Source organism: Drosophila simulans, chromosome X, assembly GCF_016746395.2.
Source record: "Drosophila simulans strain w501 chromosome X, Prin_Dsim_3.1, whole genome shotgun sequence".
In the NCBI taxonomy this organism is placed as follows: domain Eukaryota; kingdom Metazoa; phylum Arthropoda; class Insecta; order Diptera; family Drosophilidae; genus Drosophila; species Drosophila simulans.
The window spans coordinates 1,986,840-2,008,048 of record NC_052525.2 but is presented as its reverse complement, the minus strand read 5'-3'; the positions used below and the strand labels follow the sequence as shown (position 1 = coordinate 2,008,048).

Below are 21,209 nucleotides of genomic sequence, written 5' to 3'. Positions count from 1 at the left end.
TAACAGCAATTAATTGAGTGAAATATAAAATATATTTATTAATGGTAAATTATATCTCCACGAATGTACAATTTTATTCAGAAACATACATGTTGTAACGGCTAAAACTACCAAACCCCGTTTCTAACATTACGTAGAGCCTAACTTATCGAATAATGGCAAGGCTAAAAACCCAATATGAATAACCTTGGCTTTGGTTGCCCTTCACACTTCTCTAAAACTAAGTCCTTCCTCCGATTTAACTTTATTTCCGTTCACACTTAAACCAAGATTAGGCTAGAAAAAAAAACAAACAAAAAGGGTGTGTACATATCTAGGGAATCACAAGAAGCCGGGATGATCCGATCGATCGGTCCACGTCTGCCACATCCGGTCAGTCTGCGCCCCCGCTTGGGCGCTGCATAGTCAGCGCTCCTCACTGCTGCTCCCGTCACCGCCAATGAAGTCATCCCGCAATCCGCCCCTGTGCTCGTAGTTGTGGTGGTGGTGGATGTGCTCCTCCTCCTCTTCGAGTTCCGGCAGCACTGGAGGCGCCACCGGAGGCGGAAGTGGGTGGTGGTGCTCGTGGTGATCATGATGGTCGTGGTGGTCGTGGTGATCATGGTGATCGTGCTTTTCGTGGTGGTGAATGTGTTCCTTGGTCTGGTGAATCTGGATGGGTCGGTGGTCCTCGTGGATCACCTTCTTCTCCTCCTTCAGGACGAGTGGCTTGTGGTGGTGGTGCACGTGTTTCACCACGGTGTGTATGTGCTTTTCGATTTTCTTGTGAATGGGCACGTGGATCACGATTTTCTTTTTCTTCTGGTGGCCCCTGAAAAAGGATAGCAAATACATTTTTAACTTAATACATTATTTGATTCGTTACACTGTTCGTTTGGAAGATTATTAATATAGCTTAAGTTAAAAAATTTAGCTAAGTTCGCTTGAAAGTATGTTAGCGAGACTTATTGGCTTTCTATGATTTCAAGCTGTTAATTGTTCGTTAATCTGAATGACGCTTTAAGTTAAGGGCCCTGCGCCGCGATGTATCCTCTATCTGGCCCAGTAGTCCCCATGATAATCCATACCCCGCATCCGTTTCCGGCACGCAGACGATCAGCAACACCAGCGCCACCACAATCGAGAGCCTCAGGAGCTGCGAATAGAGGGACCACGGATATCGGGTGTAATCCTTGTGTAGTTGCAATACCGGGTCGCCACTCACCAAACTGCGGTTATCCATGTCGCTTGGCTTGAGACCCAGGTGCTGAGGTGTTGAAGGCTCCGACGAAGCGGCTGCTTTGATTGCTGCCCCACTGCGACCATTTTATTTATACAGGCGCAGGCCCACGGAATGCGGTGAAATACGAAAACCCCGACGCCAGTTGGCGGCTTCTTCGCTTCCGTGACGCAGTCCACCACCAACGATATGGGCAGAGCCATGGGCCTCGCTCTGCTTTGGTGGAGCCACACTTGGTGGAGCGCCTGCGCACGCGCCGCGAACTAGCGGAGTTAGGTGCTCAGTGTAAAACCTGCAATTTCCATTCATTTCGGATGGCAGCGATCATCATGTCATGGATTGTGGGTGGTTTCAGCTTGGGGAGGACTACTCCCCACCGAAACGGAGGCTAGCCCCAAATTGTGGAATCTGCACTGCTAAAAATAAGAAGAAATCACGCGTGTATGTTAAGTATATAAAAGCCCATATCGAAAGTATGGAGCCTGCACCTGTATTAGCTACTAATTTTTGCGTTACATTAGAGTTACATTTTGCATTTACCTATCAGATCAAAAGATCCAAAGTCGTCAGCTCGGATCTTCTGAAGCCACCTTTGATGGTCGGCAGCCATTCACCGGATTAATGGGACCCCTGACTTCGGATTTCCCCCAATTTGCAGGGCATGAGAGCTCCGTCCCCGTTGATGGGTTTTACCATTGTTTATTTTCTTTGTTTTTCCGTTTTGTTTCGGCTGTGTGTGAACTTCTTCTAAAGCTATGCCTTTTTTCAGCAGCTCACGCAGACGGAAGGCACGGAAAACTGCACTCAATAGCTAGGAGCCGAAGCCCCACACCGAAGACCCAAACTCAGTCAACGGAAATAGCAGGAGTGCAGCGTGTGTTTAATACTCACAAAGATATGTTGCATGGTCGCCCAGCCCCTGGATTTATTCAGCCCCCGCCCGACTCCCCGGCTAACTTGAGTACATGGCACGTAACACGAGAAATAGAGAAATACGTTACAAATAGATCGCATGCACATGGCGCATATTTCTATTATGCAATCGTACAGGCGATTTGCCAGATTTGCGGGTGTTATTTAATTGCGAATCCCTAGCTTGTTTGCTATTCAATTTCAAATGCGATCACTCATAGAATGCGAAGCCTATCGATATCGCTGGCTGTCATCGGTCAGAGTCCCAGCGGCAAGAAGAAGCAGCGCCGAAGAAAGGGGGAAACAGAAAGAGCAAGCGAGCGAGCGAGCAAAAGAATAGAGAACAGCGATAATAGCGTCACCATCGAACAGTGGTCGAAATGACGCATGTTTCTTCTAATTTGATGTTTAATTCGATTTCTTAACTTCGAAACTAATCAAGATAAAAAGGCAGCATGTATGTATAAGCAAAGTTTGTTAAAACAAAATGAGGTAAAAAGCTGTTAATCGGCTGAGCTTCCACAGTTAGAAGAGCCAGAATCTGGGCCCATGACGCCCACTGTGCGCAGGCTGGCTGGCTGAGTGCGCCAGCGTGTGTGTGTGCGCCCCCCAATCGAAATCTTTTTTTAGTATTGAAAGAACAGTCGGGCAAGAAAGTTGGGGCGCAGCAAAATCGAGCCAGACAAAGTAAATAACTAAGCATCGGCATACATATAGGCAGTAATTCCATTCCGATGAATTATCCGTCAACAAGCTGGTGATGAGCAGCAGTGTTTTGCTACATTTAGTTTATTATTCCCTCTACTTATTTGCATTTCTTTTATGTTTTTGTTGTGGTGCGTTTGTGTGTGAACCAATTGTTGCTGCTGCTGCTAGAGTAGTGGTGTCGTGATTAATAAATTCCCAGTGACAAAGCCGAAAAAGAAGCAGTGAAGTAATGTGCAACAACAAAGCGATTCCACTTCAAAGAGAGATCACGTTCGGGAGACCCACTTGCTGATTTTTCGAGACTTCGATTTTGTTTGAGTGTATTCTGTGTGAGAGTGTGTGGGCTCAGATCATTATCCCAATCGGGAGCAGTTTGCCTGGGAACAGAATCTGCGATCCATATCCGTAATCCCATTGGAGTACTGGGTAGCGCACTTCTAGAGCTTCTGATAAGAAGCTGCGCCGATCAACCTGTCTGATTGGAAGTGTGTGTGTGTTGCTGCAACATTGGCTGGAATTTGTTAGCCATAAATGGCCACGAACCGCCAAGTCAATAAACCCCAGCCCACATCTCGAATTTTCAAACCGGGCGTTGAGAATGGCGAAAATCAATCGAAAGCAAAATTCCATAAGTGGCGGACGTACATCACAACTATTCCTGTATATTTAGACTTGTATATTTAGATATTCATCTGGCAGAGAGTGTGTGTGCACTGTGTGCAGGTTTGAAAGTCCAGAAATACTCTGTGTTCCCACTGGCTGGAGGGCGAATGAGAGGGGAGACCAGCCGCAGCCCCACTCCGAACCCCAACCCAAAATTGGACCCTCCCACGCAGCAGATAGTCTGCTCCCCTCTAGAGGAAGTCGTATTTTCAATGTCTTTGGCGCGAGTTTCGCTTTCGCATTTTCCGCTTTTACCATTTACCACAATTTTCCACCATCTCCCCCGTTTGCCACCTTTTGTCGTAAATCATGGCCAATTACGGTCCGCACCCTGGCCAGTTAGTGCGTCACTGTAGCAGTTCCATTTCCAATCCGATACCCAATATCGACATCCCCCAAAAGTCTGGCGAGTGACCTCACGAGATGCGTCATCGTTATTAAAGCGAAAGCCCCAACAAAAACTGAATCAACAGAACAGAACTGAATCAACAAAACATATGCGAAAAGCAGAAAAAGAAAACTTCAGGCGAAATACCCAGACCCTTGGGAACTTACCTTAACATCTAACGCAGGAAACGACTTTTTGGGAGGGGTCTTTTAAGGTCCTTGCGCACTTTTGAACAGGCCAGTTAAATTGATTGTTTACATCAATAGTTGGGAACTTGAATTGGGCACAAGGCCAATTGTTATGCGCTGATCAATTGATTTACATGCTGTAGTTTTCACATCTTCGTTGACTTGCAGCACAGCTCGAACATGGCGTGCCAGTCAATTGGAGTTTGTTGTGCTTGGAAGAATCCATGATTGCTCACAATTTGTTTTTGAAACATATCACTAAACGCATGCCATGACGAAAGGCGAGCGAGATATGGTTACTTTCGCAAGAAACTAGAACGCCACGGCGTGCCTTACTTACTCTTATCTGACAGTTCAGGTGGAATTCGGAGAGATAACCCCCGAGATGCTTGTCCCACTTCGTGCTTCATCTGGTTCATTTACATTTCTTTCGTTCTTTCAGCTCACTACAAATCTGGCCCACGAGAAAGAGAGAGGAACCAGAAACTCTGAGACAACCAAACTGAAAACAGGAAGCAGACGAAAAGCGCAGCTAAAATGCCCGTCTTTCACACAAAAACCATCGAGAGCATTCTAGATCCTGTTGCCCTACAGGTAAGCATCGCCCACGCACGGGGTCCACTCCTTTGGGTTTTGGGTCTGAGGGCTAAACTTCCGTTTCAAGCAAATCTCTCGTCCGCATAGCTATAACTAGTAAGCAAATTGGCGCCCAAGAAGGTAACGTTCCATGGTTATTTAGACGCTGGTTAGAAGGACATGCCTGCACTGCACTGGGAAAAGCAACTCTGAAAGTTAAGCTTGACTAGTGAACTCGGTATTTTAATAGATGTATTGTTCTAAAGTAAATTAAAGTATTTCACAAAATGTGTTTTAAGTGCATAAAAGACCAACCCGTCCAGTTAACTATGCCTTGTTTGGAAAGCTCGTCCACTTTTCCCAGTGTATGTGTGCGTGGTAGTTGTGACTGCGCACCACTGACTCCACTTTCCACTTTTCCGCTTTCCCCACCGCAACTCACTGATCGATCACCTATCGTTAGCTATAGTTGCCATTTGCACCTGATTCCCCCAACTGCATACGTGTGGCATGTGTTGGGTGTTCTGCCATATATTATATATAGATTTATGCCACAGTTCCCGCCGCCCTTTCCGATCCGATCGCCCCCTCAATATATATCCATCTATTCATGTGTGCTTCCATCATGAGGCGATGAAACAAACGCGCGGAGCGGAGGTGATTTGCGATTGGCGATCAGCGATCAGCGTCTTCGTTGTTTTGTTTTCTAACGTTACTTAACGGGTCTAAAAATAAATGAGGTGGAAATAATAAGAATAAATGTTGATCAGAGGCCAGCGCCAACCTGAGCTTCTGAGGACAGGCAGAATTTTAATTTAATAACGCAACAAATGAAAATGAAAAATCAGGCGGAGCAAAGAAAACAAATAAGTGGCGTTCGGGGCATCGGGACATCGGGGATGGGGGTGCCTTTTGGCCGAGTTCCAAAAATAGCAGCATAAAATACGTTTAGTAAAATCCAACAACGGCGGCAACAACATTCGGCGTCAGCGAGAGGAAACAACCAAAATAAAAACATTTACGACGGACAAGCCATGAAAATGAAATCATGGCGAAGCAAAGGCAGAGCAAAAGCAAAGGCTATAGGCTATAGGCTACATGCTTTAGGAGGTGAGGACCGAAGGTGTGGGAGTTGTAGGTGTACCTAGCACATCTGTAGCGACGCGGATAAGTGAGGATTTTGGTCTGAAATCTGTGCCAAAAAGCAAACCCAGTGCATTAGTCATCCGCCGTGGGGCGGATTGAGTGTGGTGGGTGCTGCTTGCAAACTAATGAATTAAAAACGATCATTCAGCACATCAATCAGCGCATGGATACATAAGTCGGGCACACATGTCTCTGTCCATATAATTAGTCGTTGGATGAGCAGCGAGGGGCTTTCCAACTAGCGACTAGGAGCTTAATTGCATAATTAATTAATCAACTAGGCCAATTGCTGCTAATTGCAAAAGTGGCGCCCAACGCGGGGCCTGGAGCAGGAATGTGCCCCCCTGACGTGCAGTGGCTAACCACGTAATCCGCCAGCTTACACCAGTTAAGTCTCAGGTCTTAAGTCTTCGACTTAGCCGCGCTTCGATTTAGTTTCGGTTTAGTGGGGCTCAGTGGAGATTAGCGTCGGCGGACGCTGCGCACTGCTCATTGCCTATAAATAGGCAAATGGCCATGGCCAAAAACACCTTGAGCAGGTGCTGATGTCAAGTCCAAATGCCATGCACCATGTGGCGTTCCATGGCGCCGCCCACGCCCGTTTTCATCTCTAGCGCTCTCCACCAGCTCCCCAAATCGATGAATGAATGGAGCGCGAAGCCGTTGGACCGACGATAAGTCCAAGTGGGCCTGCCGCCGAGCGATCACGAAGCAAGATCATTAACAGTTTTGCTGCCATAAACAACTCTATTGGAATTGATTGATCAATCATCGCGCTTGAACGGGGATGAAGTAATCACATATTACAGATATCCAATTGTTTGGTCTCTAATTCAAAAGCCCACAATTGACGAATCGGATGTGCAAAAAGATTGTCAATTCAAACACAAATTATTTTATCGCAATAATACAAGCTGGGGAATTTCTGCGAAGGGTAGATTATGCTTATATTCAAGGGAGGCCGATTCCAACATCTGACTTGTCGGACACCATACATGCCCCAATGCATTTCAAGCTCCACGAACGAATAGCTTCTAGATATACATACATATATATAAAATCCTGTACTAACGACTGCACTTTTCCCCGTGACCGGCAGGTATCTCGTCTGGTGATCCTGCACGAGGAGGCCGAGGATGGCAACGCGATGCCGGACCTCAGTCGACCGGTGCAGGTGGTGTCGGCGGCAGTGGCCAACCTCGTGAAGGTGGGCCGCGATACGATCAACAGCTCCGACGACAAGATCCTGCGCCAGGACATGCCCTCGGCATTGCACCGCGTGGAGGGTGCCTCGCAGCTGCTGGAGGAGGCGTCCGATATGCTCCGCTCCGACCCGTACTCGGGTCCGGCGCGCAAGAAGCTAATCGAGGGGAGCCGCGGCATTCTGCAGGGCACCTCCTCGCTGCTGCTCTGCTTCGACGAGAGTGAGGTGCGGAAGATCATCCAGGAGTGCAAGAGGGTACTGGACTACTTGGCCGTGGCGGAGGTGATAAACACCATGGAACAGCTGGTGCAGTTCCTCAAGGACCTCTCGCCCTGTCTGAGCAAGGTGCACCGGGAGGTGGGCGCCCGCGAGAAGGAGCTGACCCACCAGGTGCACAGCGAGATATTGGTGCGGTGCTTGGAGCAAGTGAAGACCCTGGCCCCAATCCTCATCTGCAGCATGAAGGTCTACATCCACATTGTGGAGCAGCAGGGCCGCGGTGCTGAGGAAGCGGCTGAGAACAGGAACTACCTGGCCGCCAGGATGAGCGACGAGCTGCAGGAGATCATCCGCGTGCTGCAGCTGACTACCTACGATGAGGACACCAGCGAACTGGACAACCTCACTGTGCTGAAGAAGCTCTCCAATGCCATTTCCAACAAAATGGAGCAGGCCAACGAGTGGCTATCGAATCCCTATGCCTTGCGAGGCGGCGTGGGCGAGAAGGCTCTGCGCCAAGTAATCGACAATGCCACGGAGATCTCAGAGCGCTGTCTGCCCCAGGACTCTTATCCCATCCGCAAGCTGGCTGATGAGGTGACGGCTATGGCGAACACCTTGTGCGAGCTGCGCCAGGAGGGCAAGGGCCAGAGTCCCCAGGCGGAGTCCCTGGTCAGGGGCATCCGCGATCGCATGGGAGAGCTCAAATCCCTGGTGCACCAGGCGGTGCTCGGCGTGGACAAGGCTGGAGTTCAGCAGACGGCCCACACCATCCAGGGTCGATTGGAGCAGGCGGTGAAGTGGCTGCAGCACCCGGAAATCAACGATGGTGGCCTCGGAGAGCGGGCTATTAACCTGATTGTTGAGGAGGGCCGCAAGGTAGCCGAGGGCTGCCCCGGCCACCAGAAGGCCGAAATCCAGCAGCTGTGTGACGAAGTGGAGCGCCTCAAACGCCAGGCAGCCGGATCCGGCCCGGCGGCCAAGCAGGCCGCCAAGCAGCTCACCCAGAAGCTCTACGAGCTGAAGGCGGCCATCCAGAACGCCCTGGTCAATCGCATTGTGCAGGACTTCATGGACGTGAGCACCCCGCTGAAACAGTTTACGGAGGCGGTGCTCCAGCCAGAGGGAACACCCGGACGGGAGCAGAACTTCAACCAGAAGTCCAACAACCTGCAGGCCTTCAGCGATCGCGCCTCGAAGACCTCCAGAATGGTGGCCGCCGGTGGAGCCTGCGGCAACAAGAAGATCGCCGAGATTCTGCTCTCTTCCGCCGCCCAGGTGGACTCCCTCACACCCCAGCTAATCAGCGCTGGTCGCATCCGAATGAACTATCCGGGTAGCAAGGCCGCGGACGAGCATCTGCAGAACCTGAAGCAGCAGTACGCGGATACCGTGCTGCGCATGCGCACCCTCTGCGACCAGGCCACGGACCCGGCGGACTTCATTAAAACATCCGAGGAGCACATGCAGGTTTACGCCAAGCTCTGTGAGGATGCTATCCATGCCCGCCAGCCGCAGAAGATGGTGGACAACACCTCGAACATTGCCCGCCTGATCAATAGGGTCTTGTTGGTAGCCAAACAGGAGGCGGATAACTCTGAGGATCCGGTCTTCACGGAGCGCTTAAATGCCGCCGCCAACCGGTTGGAGCGTTCGCTGCCAGCCATGGTTGGCGACGCCAAACTGGTGGCCACAAACATTGCCGATCCGGCAGCAGCGGCCGCTTGGAAGAACTCCTTCCAGCGGCTCCTTGGCGATGTGCGTGAGGTGCGAGACGCTATTGCGCCACCGCAGCCACCACCACTTCCCACTTCCCTGCCGCCACCCATTCCCGAGCTGAGCGCCCTGCATCTTTCCAACCAGAATGGTAAGCATTAACGTCCACATCTATCCCAAAGTATGTGTTAACTGTTTAATGTCTTTGCCAGCCGAGCGTGCGCCTCCACGCCCACCACTGCCAAGGGAAGGATTGGCGCCAGTGCGTCCGCCACCTCCGGAAACGGATGATGAGGACGAGGGCGTCTTCCGCACGATGCCACATGCCAATCAGCCCATCTTGGTGAGTAAAACTGCCACTTGGACCGTTAGATTGGCTACTAATCCGCTTTTTGCCCGTAGATCGCCGCCCGTGGCTTGCACCAGGAGGTGCGCCAGTGGTCGTCCAAGGACAACGAGATCATTGCGGCCGCCAAGCGCATGGCCATCCTGATGGCCCGCCTCAGCGAGCTAGTGCTGTCCGACTCGAGGGGCAGCAAGCGGGAGCTGATCGCCACCGCCAAGAAGATTGCCGAGGCCTCCGAGGACGTGACCCGATTGGCCAAGGAGTTGGCCCGCCAGTGCACTGATCGCCGCATCCGCACCAACCTGCTCCAGGTCTGCGAACGCATCCCAACCATCGGCACCCAGCTGAAAATCCTGTCCACCGTGAAGGCCACGATGCTGGGCGCCCAGGGATCCGACGAGGATCGCGAGGCCACCGAGATGCTCGTGGGCAATGCCCAGAACCTGATGCAGAGCGTAAGTCTCAAAGTGCTTAGTAATTGTCTAGCCTAATTCACAGGAAGGAGTCGCCATTCCTTGAGCTTCTGGGCTGAACCTTTACCAGTTCCTTTTCATTGCTAACTCCTCTCTTTCAATGTGCGATTCCAGGTGAAGGAGACGGTGCGCGCCGCCGAGGGAGCCAGCATCAAGATCCGGTCGGATCAAACCAGCAATCGTTTGCAGTGGGTGCGCCGACAGCCGTGGTACCAGTACTAGGCGATTGTCAGTGCCTACGGGGAAGCTGGAGCAAGGCACCTGACCATCTGCCCACCGCCCTCAACCCACCTGACCGAATGCCGCCAGCCGCGTGCCTTGTGTAACATACAAAGCTAAACACTAATCTTAATGATTTCTATTTTAAATGTTAATCCCTAATCGGTTCCATCTGACCGCCAGTTATGTAAGTGCCTGCAACTATTTATTATGTGCTCCAAGAACTTGTGCTCATGTCCCCGTCCCCGCCCCCGTGCCCCTTCCTCAACCCATATTCCTTACCCCACCCGATCCTATGCTGATTTTGTTTCGATAATTTTAATAAACACATTAATTATTAAGCGTGCAATAAAGCAAAGCGAAAGCCACGGAAAAGAGAGAGGAACAGGAAAGCAATATGTACATAAAGCAGTCAGATTTAAGCGAATGCAACGTATATAATAAGAGACCATTTGCAATGGGCTTGCGCTCCAAGGAAACTAGAATCGCCCCTCCATCGTATTTGTAGTGTACTAACAGAAGCATTTATCGAAGCCCTTGTTTGCGTTTCAGAGTCCAGTTTATGTTCGAAATCTAACTCACTAAAACAGCGACGGATGCGCGAAGCCCAAGTTTTAACCCAAAACGATGTGTGTCATGTTCAATATATAATAAAATAAAACTGAACTTGGAGTGTTTATTTGGTGGACTGGACTGGACTGTGACCCACTTGACTTCCTTTCGCTTAGCATTTACGCTTGCGCCTGAAAGTATGCTATGATTGCTCCTCTTCTGTGAGGCACTGCCCCACAATCCGTATTCGCCATGTTGGCGTGGAACAACAAATCGCGCCTGCAGGAAGTAAAAATATTACGTATACGTAGTTGCTGCAAGTACATTAATCATACGCAGTGTTGCTTACCACAAATATTACGCGTTGAGAAAAGTTAAGGCTAAAATTCAGCACACGCAAAAATAAATCAGTTTATATGTATATGTTTATTAATTGCTTAAAAGTACATATAAATGTTTGAGCAATGCCCTCAGTGGGTTAACAACAATTCCAATAAAAGGCTAGTGTTTATTTTCCGACGGCAGCATATCCGCCAGCTGTGCCTGTCCAGCGAGCAGTCGGGAAATCCGAGAGCCACCAGACTATAATTAGCTGTCACTCCGAGAAAAGCGAGAAAACTCGCACGATCAGAGAGTTTCCGATGCGGCAGCGGTCAGTAGCGTTTCGGTTATCGACGGAATCAAGAGAGAGTTGCCCTTACTGCAGCCGATATGTCCACTAGCACACCTGTTCCAGAGGAACCGAGATCCTCGAATCAAATGACCATCAGTGCGTCCACGCAGGAATTAGCCGAGCTGATAAACATCCACCTGGGTGACCTGCGACCGCAGGAGCCCTCTTGGCGGGTGGCTGACTCACCCATTTCCGGTAGGGGCATCTTTGCCACCAGAGAAATAGCCGCTGGCGAGGAGCTCTTCCGTGAGCACACGCTGCTGGTGGGTCCAACAGCTCATCGGTCCACGAATCTGCGCACTTGCACCCTCTGCTATCGCCTGATTCCGGGCTCCACGGACTCGGCAGCCCTCTGCCCAGCCGGATGCGGATTACCAGTTTGCTCGGAGTGCCGGGACTCCACGCGTCACGATCTAGAGTGCAAGCTCTTTCGCAAGTGGAAGCCTCTGGAGAGCCAGAGAATCGAACCGCGCGCCCTCAGGATTCTTAGTGTTGTGCGATGCTTCTTTCTGGACGAAGCCAGCCGAAAGTTGCTGTATGCCATGCAGGCCAATATGGATCGGTACTATATGCAGGAGGTCCAGCGGGCTGCCGATTGCTTTGAGCACTTTCCGCGGGAGCAGGACATGTTGGACTACTTCTATCGCACCATCTGCGCCTTCAACACCAACGCCTTCGAAAGCCGAAGCAATGTGGATGGCCACGAGGTGTTGGTGCGCGCGCTGTTCCCTTTGGCTGGACTCTTGAACCACCAGTGCACCCCAAATGCTGCGCACCACTTCGAAAACGGAGAAACCATTGTGGTGTGCGCCACTGAACGGATTCCAGCTGGAGCCGAGATCACCATGTCGTACGCCAAGTTACTTTGGTCCACGCTGGCTAGAAAAATATTCCTCGGAATGACTAAACACTTCATCTGCAAGTGCGTTCGATGCCAAGATCCCACGGTGAGTTCACTTGTAAGCTGATTTTCCATTTGGACGAGGCACTGCATCGCAAGCGGGCCACAGGGAGCGGGAGTGTCGCTATTGCTGAGAAGTGCCACCGAAATAGCTCAGTCGGTAGGGCCGAAAAATGTCATCACAGGGGCATACGAGAAGGGGACTTTCGACACAGACATTTAAGATTCTCAGCAGATTTGAACTCAGTGATTTCTAGGAAGTCATTTGATGTTACAATATTATGTAGCTTATCTAAATGCTTTGCTGCTAGGTAGAAAGCCCCTAGTTAGACGCCCATGGGGAATGCAAGTGTGAGCGCGAGAGAAACATCCGATGAGCAATATGTCAATGCGATTAAGTAAATGATTAAGTCAAGGCAGCTGGCCGAAAGCGAAAGCACAAGATGATCCCAAAACGTGTCCACATAGAGGATCTGCCTTCAGTGAGTACTGCTTTTGTTGTCAAGAAAAGCTCACAGACGAGTAATCAAGATAACTTACTGATGAACGAAACAAATAAGATGCATGTTCCCACACACAAATATTTCGATACCATTACAATAACTATCTTCTTTGAATGACATCTTGCTGGCTATCGCACTGGGGGCAATAACCAACTAAACTGTTTGCCCACAATGTAGTAGTCGGTATATTTTATTGTATGATACGATTCGGGCAGTCTGCCAATACTGACATAATGGAGGCGCCCCAACTAGTTCAAGTACCCACACATACCGCATAGCCCACACTGAATTACTTATTTATTCAAATTCGGATACTGTCAAAGATCGTACAGCGCGTCAAAACAGCCTATTGCCTCTCTTCTCTTCAATACCCCTTTGACCCAGTCGCACGTCAATCCACTAAAACACTAGGTTTTCCTTTTGTATTCGCTCACTCTGTGCGCCTTTAAATATAAAATTTTAGCACAAATTCTTTAAAACTTAAACGGAATACCCAGCCAACGGCCTAACGATAAAGAATCATTTGAAATTTGCCGAGAACTTCGTTCCGCCTACCCTTTCTATTTGGGGAAAAAGGTTGTCTATTCACTTCTGCTCTTGGCACTAAGTCACAAAAGCAGTGATTGAATTATCAATCACTATTATTGAGAAAGAGGAAGAAAGGTCATCTTCTGGAATTCCTGTTCGCTTTTGTGGTTTTTTAGTTGTAACTTCGCAAAATCTTATCGTTGGTCACCTCCTGGAAATCCAGTTCGCCTGGTAGTTTAAACCGAAAAATCTCTCAATTTTGCTTACAAAATGCGCATTTTTGTGCAAAATTTGTGGATTTTTCGATTTTTGATACCAGGCGATGATAATCAGTAGCTGGTGTCTACTGAAAACCAACTTATCGTTGGTCCCCTCCTGGAATTCCAGTTCGCCTGGTAGTTTAAACCGAAAAATCTCTCAATTTGGCTTACAAAATGCGCATTTTTGTCGAAAATTTGTGGATTTTTCGATTTTTGTTACCAGGCGATGATAATCAGTAGCTGGTGTCTACTGAAAACCAATTAATAGTTGGTCACCTCCTGGAATTCCAGTTCGCCTGGTAGTTTAAACCGAAAAATCTCTCAATTTGGCTTACAAAATGCGCATTTTTGTCGAAAATTTGTGGATTTTTCGATTTTTGTTACCAGGCGATGATAATCAGTAGCGGGTGTCTACTGAAAACCAACTTATCGTTGGTCCCCTCCTGGAATTCCAGTTCGCCTGGTAGCTTAAACCGAAAAATCTCTCAATTTGGCTTACAAAATGCGCATTTTTGTCGAAAATTTGTGGATTTTTCGATTTTTGTTACCAGGCGATGATAATCAGTAGCGGGTGTCTACTGAAAACCAACTTATCGTTGGTCACCTCCTGGAATTCCAGTTCGCCTGGTAGTTTAAACCGAAAAATCTCTCAATTTGGCTTACAAAATGCGCATTTTTGTCGAAAATTTGTGGATTTTTCGATTTTTGATACCAGGCGATGATAATCAGTAGCTGGTGTCTACTGAAAACCAACTTATCGTTGGTCCCCTCCTGGAATTCCAGTTCGCCTGGTAGTTTAAACCGAAAAATCTCTCAATTTGGCTTACAAAATGCGCATTTTTGTCGAAAATTTGTGGATTTTTCGATTTTTGTTACCAGGCGATGATAATCAGTAGCGGGTGTCTACTGAAAACCAACTTATCGTTGGTCCCCTCCTGGAATTCCAGTTCGCCTGGTAGTTTAAACCGAAAAATCTCTCAATTTGGCTTACAAAATGCGCATTTTTGTCGAAAATTTGTGGATTTTTCGATTTTTGTTACCAGGCGATGATAATCAGTAGCGGGTGTCTACTGAAAACCAACTTATCGTTGGTCACCTCCTGGAATTCCAGTTCGCCTGGTAGTTTAAACCGAAAAATCTCTCAATTTGGCTTACAAAATGCGCATTTTTGTCGAAAATTTGTGGATTTTTCGATTTTTGATACCAGGCGATGATAATCAGTAGCTGGTGTCTACTGAAAACCAACTTATCGTTGGTCCCCTCCTGGAATTCCAGTTCGCCTGGTAGTTTAAACCGAAAAATCTCTCAATTTGGCTTACAAAATGCGCATTTTTGTCGAAAATTTGTGGATTTTTCGATTTTTGTTACCAGGCGATGATAATCAGTAGCGGGTGTCTACTGAAAACCAACTTATCGTTGGTCACCTCCTGGAATTCCAGTTCGCCTGGTAGTTTAAACCGAAAAATCTCTCAATTTGGCTTACAAAATGCGCATTTTTGTCGAAAATTTGTGGATTTTTCGATTTTTGATACCAGGCGATGATAATCAGTAGCTGGTGTCTACTGAAAACCAACTTATCGTTGGTCCCCTCCTGGAATTCCAGTTCGCCTGGTAGTTTAAACCGAAAAATCTCTCAATTTGGCTTACAAAATGCGCATTTTTGTCGAAAATTTGTGGATTTTTCGATTTTTGTTACCAGGCGATGATAATCAGTAGCGGGTGTCTACTGAAAACCAACTTATCGTTGGTCACCTCCTGGAATTCCAGTTCGCCTGGTAGTTTAAACCGAAAAATCTCTCAATTTTGTTAACAATATGCGCAGTTTTGTCCAAAATTTGTGGATTTTTCGATTTTAGATACCAGGCGATTATAATCAGTAGCTGGTGTCTACTGAAAACCAATTAATAGTTGGTCACCTCCTGGAATTCCAGTTCGCCTGGTAATTTAAACCGAAAAATCTCTCAATTTTGTTAACAAAATGCGCATTTTTGTCGAAAATTTGTGGATTTTTCGATTTTAGATACCAGGCGATTATAATCAGTAGCTGGTGTCTACTGAAAACCAATTAATAGTTGGTCACCTCCTGGAATTCCAGTTCGCCTGGTAGTTTAAACCGAAAAATCTCTCAATTTTGTTAACAATATGCGCAGTTTTGTCCAAAATTTGTGGATTTTTCGATTTTAGATACCAGGCGATGATAATCAGTAGCTGGTGTCTACTGAAAACCAATTAATAGTTGGTCACCTCCTGGAATTCCAGTTCGCCTGGTAGTTTAAACCGAAAAATCTCTCAATTTTGTTAACAATATGCGCAGTTTTGTCCAAAATTTGTGGATTTTTCGATTTTAGATACCAGGCGATGATAATCAGTAGCGGGTGTCTACTGAAAACCAACTAGGGAATCAGAGTTAACTTTACTTAGTAGACATAATGTTTTTGTGGTTTTTTAGTTATAACTTATCAAAATGAAGAGGCACAGATACGAAACGTACTGTTTTTTGTAGCTGACAACCTCACCAATCGACCCATTTCACTTTTTAGATCATTTGGTAAAAATAATTTTTTGCGAAATTTTCACTTTTTTATAAGGGGTCACGATTTTTTTCGAAAAATGGTAAAATTTAAAAATTTTCAGCTGTGAATGCCACTCGAAAGGAAATTAAGCTACGAATTTAACAAGGTATGGCATTCCGCATTTGATCGACTATTACAAAAGTTGTGGTCAAAATTCTTATATTTTGTTTACTAAAAATCATGAAAAATTTATTTGCCAAAATGCAGGTTTTTTTTTATTGGTTTTTTAGTTGTAACTTCGCAAAATGAAGACTCACAGATACGAAACGTACTGTTTTTTGTAGCTGACAACCTCACCAATCGACCCATTTCACTTTTTAGATCCTTTGGTAAAAATAATTTTTTGCGAAATTTTCACTTTTTTATAAGGGGTTACATCACGGTTTTTTTCGAAAAATGGTAAAATTTAAACATTTTGAGCTGTGAATGCCACTCGAAAGGAAATTAAGCTACGAATTTAACAAGGTATGGCATTCCGCATTTGTTCGACTATTACAAAAGTTGTGGGCAAAATTCTGATATTTTGTTTACTAAAAATCATGAGAAATTTATTTGACAACCTCACCAATTACACTTTTTAGATCATTTGGTAAAAATAATTTTTTGTGGTCGATAATGCCCAAACGCACCCTATAATTTTTTGGTTGGTATTCACGCTTTTTGATATTTGGCATTCGAGTGCGTTCTATTCGCCTTATGCCCCGCTCAGTCTAGCTTCCGTTCGATTGGGCCAATAAAATGCGAGTAAAAGTGAAAATAGATTTGGAATGTGGGCGAACTATAAGTTGCTGGCGGCGCGTGGCAGGAGCAGAGAGAACGGAGGTCGTACGCTTTAGAACTGATTTACGTATTACCGCAGAGGATGGGCGTGGCAGGACGAACTCACTCCACTTAGTGACATGTGACAGTGCGTGACATTCGCGGCGGAAAGTGAACAGCTGGGAGTGGAGCCACCCCAATCCTGGTCATGGTCCTGGTCATGGTCCTGGTACTGGTCCTGCTCCCCACCAGGTCACGTGTTGCGACGCTCACCTCGTTTTGCCGCCTGGTGTCTCCGACCCCTTGGCCCCTGGAACACGCAACTCGTTGGCCAGCGAAGCCCTAATTTATGTCCCGGCCACACGCACTGCCATATGTAGTGAAAGCCGCAGAAAGTGGGTTGCACTGCCAGCCAGGATTGTTGTACTCAACACTCTCCCAGGTTTACAGGCCTATTACGTCGTACACATATTTTTGGCCAGTGTAGCAGCGTGGGAGACAAACGCGCTTGGTATCAATAGCGCTGCATCTCCACAAATAATTTTGCCAGCCGTTCAGATTGTCGTAGGGCGACTGAAATCGGATGGAGATGGTGATAGCGATGGGAAGGTGGGGATGAGATGGGGATGACATGGGGATGAGATGGGGAAGGGGTGGATGGTGCTCCTATGGCTTCGCTTCAGTTTATGGCGTCCATAACCAACCGCAAGCAGACTTCGGTGAAGGGGGTGGGGTGGAAGCCACACTGAGGTGTTTGGCGAACAAATTGACAGTGGGAAATGTTCTTTGATGGCTGAATGGCTGATGGCTGATGGCTGCATCAGTGCCTCTCACTATGCCCCTCGCGATCGTCCACCCCCGATGGCCGCCCACTGGCGAATCCAATTGAACGCAACAATAGCAACCACAGCAGCGGCAGCAAGAACCACACGGCAACAACAGCTCAAGCACAAATTGAATAAGAGTCAAAAGCAAAATCCGCTTTGCGTCGTCCCAGCCAAATGTCTCTATTTCCCGGTGGCGCACCAAGTGGCTCCACGTTCCCGACTTCGAAAACGTTCCGAAACCGCTCATCGCGGAATCAAAACTTTTCTGCTTCTCACAAAAAGTGTTGAACTTTTGTATCAAGCTGCCTAAAAATAACCCGAATTTTGACCAAAACAATGAACACAATGCTCAAGTTCTTTCCTTCGGGGAAAATGTTATTTTGGATTTCGTAAATGGGAACTTGGCGGCGAGTGTGTGCTTTCAGTGTGCGTGTGCCTTGGAAAAAATCATATTTGACTGTTGTCGCTGTTGTCCCCCTGGCCCCACATTTGCCCGTTCCTCAGCTACCGGCCCCTTTCGCCTATCGCCTTCCCCCGTTCCCTAGTGGATGCCTCTAATTTGTGTTTTTTTAGTTGTGTCTAATGCTCTCCGAGGGCGTCGGTGTGTCCACGTCATAAGCGTCGCTGCTTTGCTGGGTTGCTTCCACTGTCGGCAGTCAGTTGTTGCTGTTGTTGCTGATGTGCTGGGTGTTGCTGCTGCTGCTGCCGCTGCTCATGTTGCTGCTGTCGTCGCTGTCGCCACTATATCGCTGCTATTCCCGCGTAGTCCGCCCAGCTGCGCGGAGACATCTTCACTCGCCGAGTTGCCGCGCGTCGCGTTGGTTCGCCGCAGTTCCGACCGACCTCCCACCGCAGTCGCCATGTCTACTGCTGCCCAGTGCCCGCCCCCTCGCCCAGGCGGTGGTGGAGGAGACACCACTCTGGCCGCCCTGGGCGCCCACATGGCCCCCTGTCGCGACACCACGCCTGAGCAGCTGGCCCAGCTGATAGACGCCCATTTGGGGGATCTGCGCCAAGAGCAGCCCAACTGGACCATCAGCTCATCCCCGGTGGCCGGTCGCGGGGTGTTTGCCACCAGAGACATAGCCGCCGGCGAGCTGATCTTCCAGGAGCGAGCCCTGGTCACCGGGCCGACGGCGAGAAAGGGCCAACTGAGCAGCTGCATCTGCTGCCATGAGACCCTGCCGCAAACGGGATTCCTTTGCCGGCATCGCTGCACCCTGCCCGTATGCGAAACCTGTTCGGATTCCGAGGAACACCAGGCGGAGTGCGAGCACTTCCGTCGCTGGCAGCCCAAGGACGTGGATGCGGAGCAGGAGCAGGTGAATCCTATGTCGCTGAGGATCCTCACGGCAGTGAGGGTCTTCCACTTGGGCAAGGAACAGCGGCATCTGGTGGACGCCATGCAAGCGAATGCGGAGCGCGCTTACCGGCGAGAGATCATCCAGGCGGCCCAATGCTTCCGGAACTTCCCCACCACGGATCGGGTGTTCATGGACCAGCTGTTCCGGATCGTGGGCGTGCTCAATACGAATGCCTTCGAGGCTCCCTGCCGCTCTGGTGGCCACGAGACGCTACTGCGCGGTCTGTTCCCGCTCACGGCGATCATGAACCACGAGTGCACCCCGAACGCTAGTCACTACTTCGAAAACGGTCGACTGGCGGTGGTTCGGGCTGCGCGCGATATTCCCAAGGGCGGCGAGATTACCACGACCTACACCAAGATCCTCTGGGGCAACCTCACCCGGAATATCTTCCTCAAGATGACCAAGCACTTTGCCTGCGACTGCGTGCGGTGTCACGACAATACTGTGAGTACGGTACCAATGGGAATCCTGGTCTCCCTGGGTATTCCCTCCTGCTCCCTTGACCCATTTCTTCAGCACAAGCTTTAGCTTATGCCAATGGTAATTTCTGGGCTGATTGAATTTCTTCATGGTTAATAGAAATCTTCTACCAATCCTCTTCTTCTGAACCTACTTGAAAGCTATGATTCCTCCCTATCCGGCAGATACCGAAACTCCAACTGCATCGAGACCATCGCCATCTATTTGTCCCAAAACAAGAAACAATAATTGAAATTTGAAAAGCATTTCACTTGAATTTCGGGCACATTTCTTGGCCAACGCCGATGTCACTGGCGCTGTGAAAGTGCGCGTGTGGTAGGGATGTGAGTGGCATGGGCATATATGTATGTACGTACGCGATCCACATATCCGGCCGGCCACATCTATTTATGTGGCCGCTCTCCGCCGCTCTGGGATGAGTTGAATAATGGCCTCTGGCGTTGGCAGTGGCCGCTGGCCAGGCCCCCTGACACAAATGCGTTCCCTAATTAAATTAGTTATATGATTTGCATCAACCAGGGCCCAGGGGTGTGCCACCAAATGGCCAAAGGGGGCAAAATTTGGTAACAGGCACACGCGCTTTTGCCTGCTAAAATGACTCCCTGATGGGCTTAGTAACGCAATTACTTGTTGGGAGTTGGGAGAGTTTGAGACATCTTAGTCACAGCCCTGCAGTCGTAAGACAGTTCCATACTTGCCATTATATATACACCTTAAACGCACGTTTAAAACAAGACCTCCGAGGCATACATTATCAGTCCATTGATCCTATTTGCCTATATGCCTTCAATGCGGGTATCCAAAGTTCCCCCCACTAACACACACCCCCAAAATTTCCATGAGCATGACAGACAGAATGTTAATTTTGATTTCGATTTCCATTTCGATTCGGAGTGGAACCAACTGTACGCCGTGAATGGACAGAGGCGGACGTGAACCCGCCGGATCTTTGACTTGAGATTCCACGCCCGATCCCCTGATTCCCCCCAAGTCCTTCGATCCACTGACCATTGCCTCCTTGCAGGAAAACGGTACCTACTTGTCGGCGCTTTTCTGCCGGGAACAGGGCTGCCGTGGCCTGGTGATTCCCGTCCAGACTCGGACACTGCAGCCGGACTGGAGGTGCATCACTTGCGAGAACGTGTTCCCGCACGCGAAGATGGCCAAGTACCAGGACTTCGCGCTGAACACCATCAACAACCGGATCAACTCGTGCAGTGTCCAGGACATGATCCACTTCATCAACGAGCTGTGTCCGCGCTTCTGTCCCTCCTCGAACTACGTCCTGATCGAGGCCAAGCTGAATGTGATCTGGAGGATGACGCGGTTCGACCACGAGGAGTACACTCCGGAGGAGATGGGCCACATGGATCGCTACCGCGAGGAAGTGTTGGCCATCCTCCACAAGCTGGGAGCCGGAGAGTGCACCCTAAAGAAGCTGATCACCGGGGAGATCCAGTGATTCATATTCAGCTTCAAAACTTCATTTTTTTTTAGGTGTGAATGAGTGAGTGCTTTTGTGAATGCGTACTTTTCGGGGTTTGGTGAATCGCATCCGAGCCCTTTGTTGCTATTTTATTCGTAGTCACTTAAGAATCCAATAAACACCGAATCCTTTCGAACTATATCTGCAATCCGTTTTTCATGTGGACCCCTTCCGCGGAACGCCTCTGTGCCCTGACAATAAATATGAATAGCCAACTAGCCACGAAGATCACCGGCCTGCGATTGACCAACAAGTTGAAAATTGCCACGATGTAGATTCTCTGGGCTCTCATTCGCTTCTTTGGGATCGTCTTGGCAAGCACT

At 48.6% G+C, this 21,209-nt stretch overlaps 3 protein-coding genes across 6 annotated transcripts; 2 read left to right on the top strand and 1 right to left on the bottom strand.

Annotated features, from left to right (window-relative positions):
- Window positions 1-13: 13 nt before the first annotated feature.
- LOC6724933 (uncharacterized histidine-rich protein DDB_G0274557) lies at window positions 14-1,315 on the bottom strand. Of its 2 annotated transcripts, XM_016173319.3 has the most exons (3): window positions 1,205-1,315; window positions 1,068-1,135; window positions 14-811 (listed from the first exon to the last, which is right to left on the bottom strand). In XM_016173319.3, the coding sequence occupies exons 1-3, from the start codon at window positions 1,220-1,222 to the stop codon at window positions 406-408; spliced, it is 492 nt and encodes a 163-aa protein (XP_016037798.1). In that variant the 5' UTR covers window positions 1,223-1,315; the 3' UTR covers window positions 14-405. The 2 variants fall into 2 exon arrangements, with proteins under 2 accessions (XP_016037798.1, XP_002105970.1); XM_002105934.3 differs by having other exon boundaries at window positions 1,068-1,237.
- A 1,364-nt stretch (window positions 1,316-2,679) lies between these two features.
- Window positions 2,680-10,643, top strand: LOC27207174 (vinculin). 2 transcript variants are annotated; one of them, XM_039296588.2, is made up of 6 exons: window positions 2,680-2,818; window positions 4,521-4,672; window positions 6,900-9,090; window positions 9,152-9,282; window positions 9,342-9,740; window positions 9,873-10,643. In XM_039296588.2, the coding sequence occupies exons 2-6, from the start codon at window positions 4,616-4,618 to the stop codon at window positions 9,978-9,980; spliced, it is 2,886 nt and encodes a 961-aa protein (XP_039152522.1). In that variant the 5' UTR covers window positions 2,680-2,818; window positions 4,521-4,615; the 3' UTR covers window positions 9,981-10,643. The 2 variants fall into 2 exon arrangements, with proteins under 2 accessions (XP_039152522.1, XP_039152523.1); XM_039296589.2 differs by lacking the exon at window positions 2,680-2,818 and adding an exon at window positions 4,763-4,795 and having other exon boundaries at window positions 4,531-4,672.
- Window positions 10,644-11,153: 510 nt separating this feature from the next.
- On the top strand, window positions 11,154-21,027 carry LOC27207893 (SET domain-containing protein SmydA-8). Of its 2 annotated transcripts, none has more exons than XM_039296594.2 (2): window positions 11,154-12,149; window positions 20,425-21,027. In XM_039296594.2, the coding sequence occupies exons 1-2, from the start codon at window positions 11,241-11,243 to the stop codon at window positions 20,860-20,862; spliced, it is 1,347 nt and encodes a 448-aa protein (XP_039152528.1). In that variant the 5' UTR covers window positions 11,154-11,240; the 3' UTR covers window positions 20,863-21,027. The 2 variants fall into 2 exon arrangements, with proteins under 2 accessions (XP_039152528.1, XP_016037795.1); XM_016183527.3 differs by lacking the exon at window positions 11,154-12,149 and adding an exon at window positions 18,229-19,364.
- The last annotated feature ends 182 nt before the right edge of the window (window positions 21,028-21,209 follow it).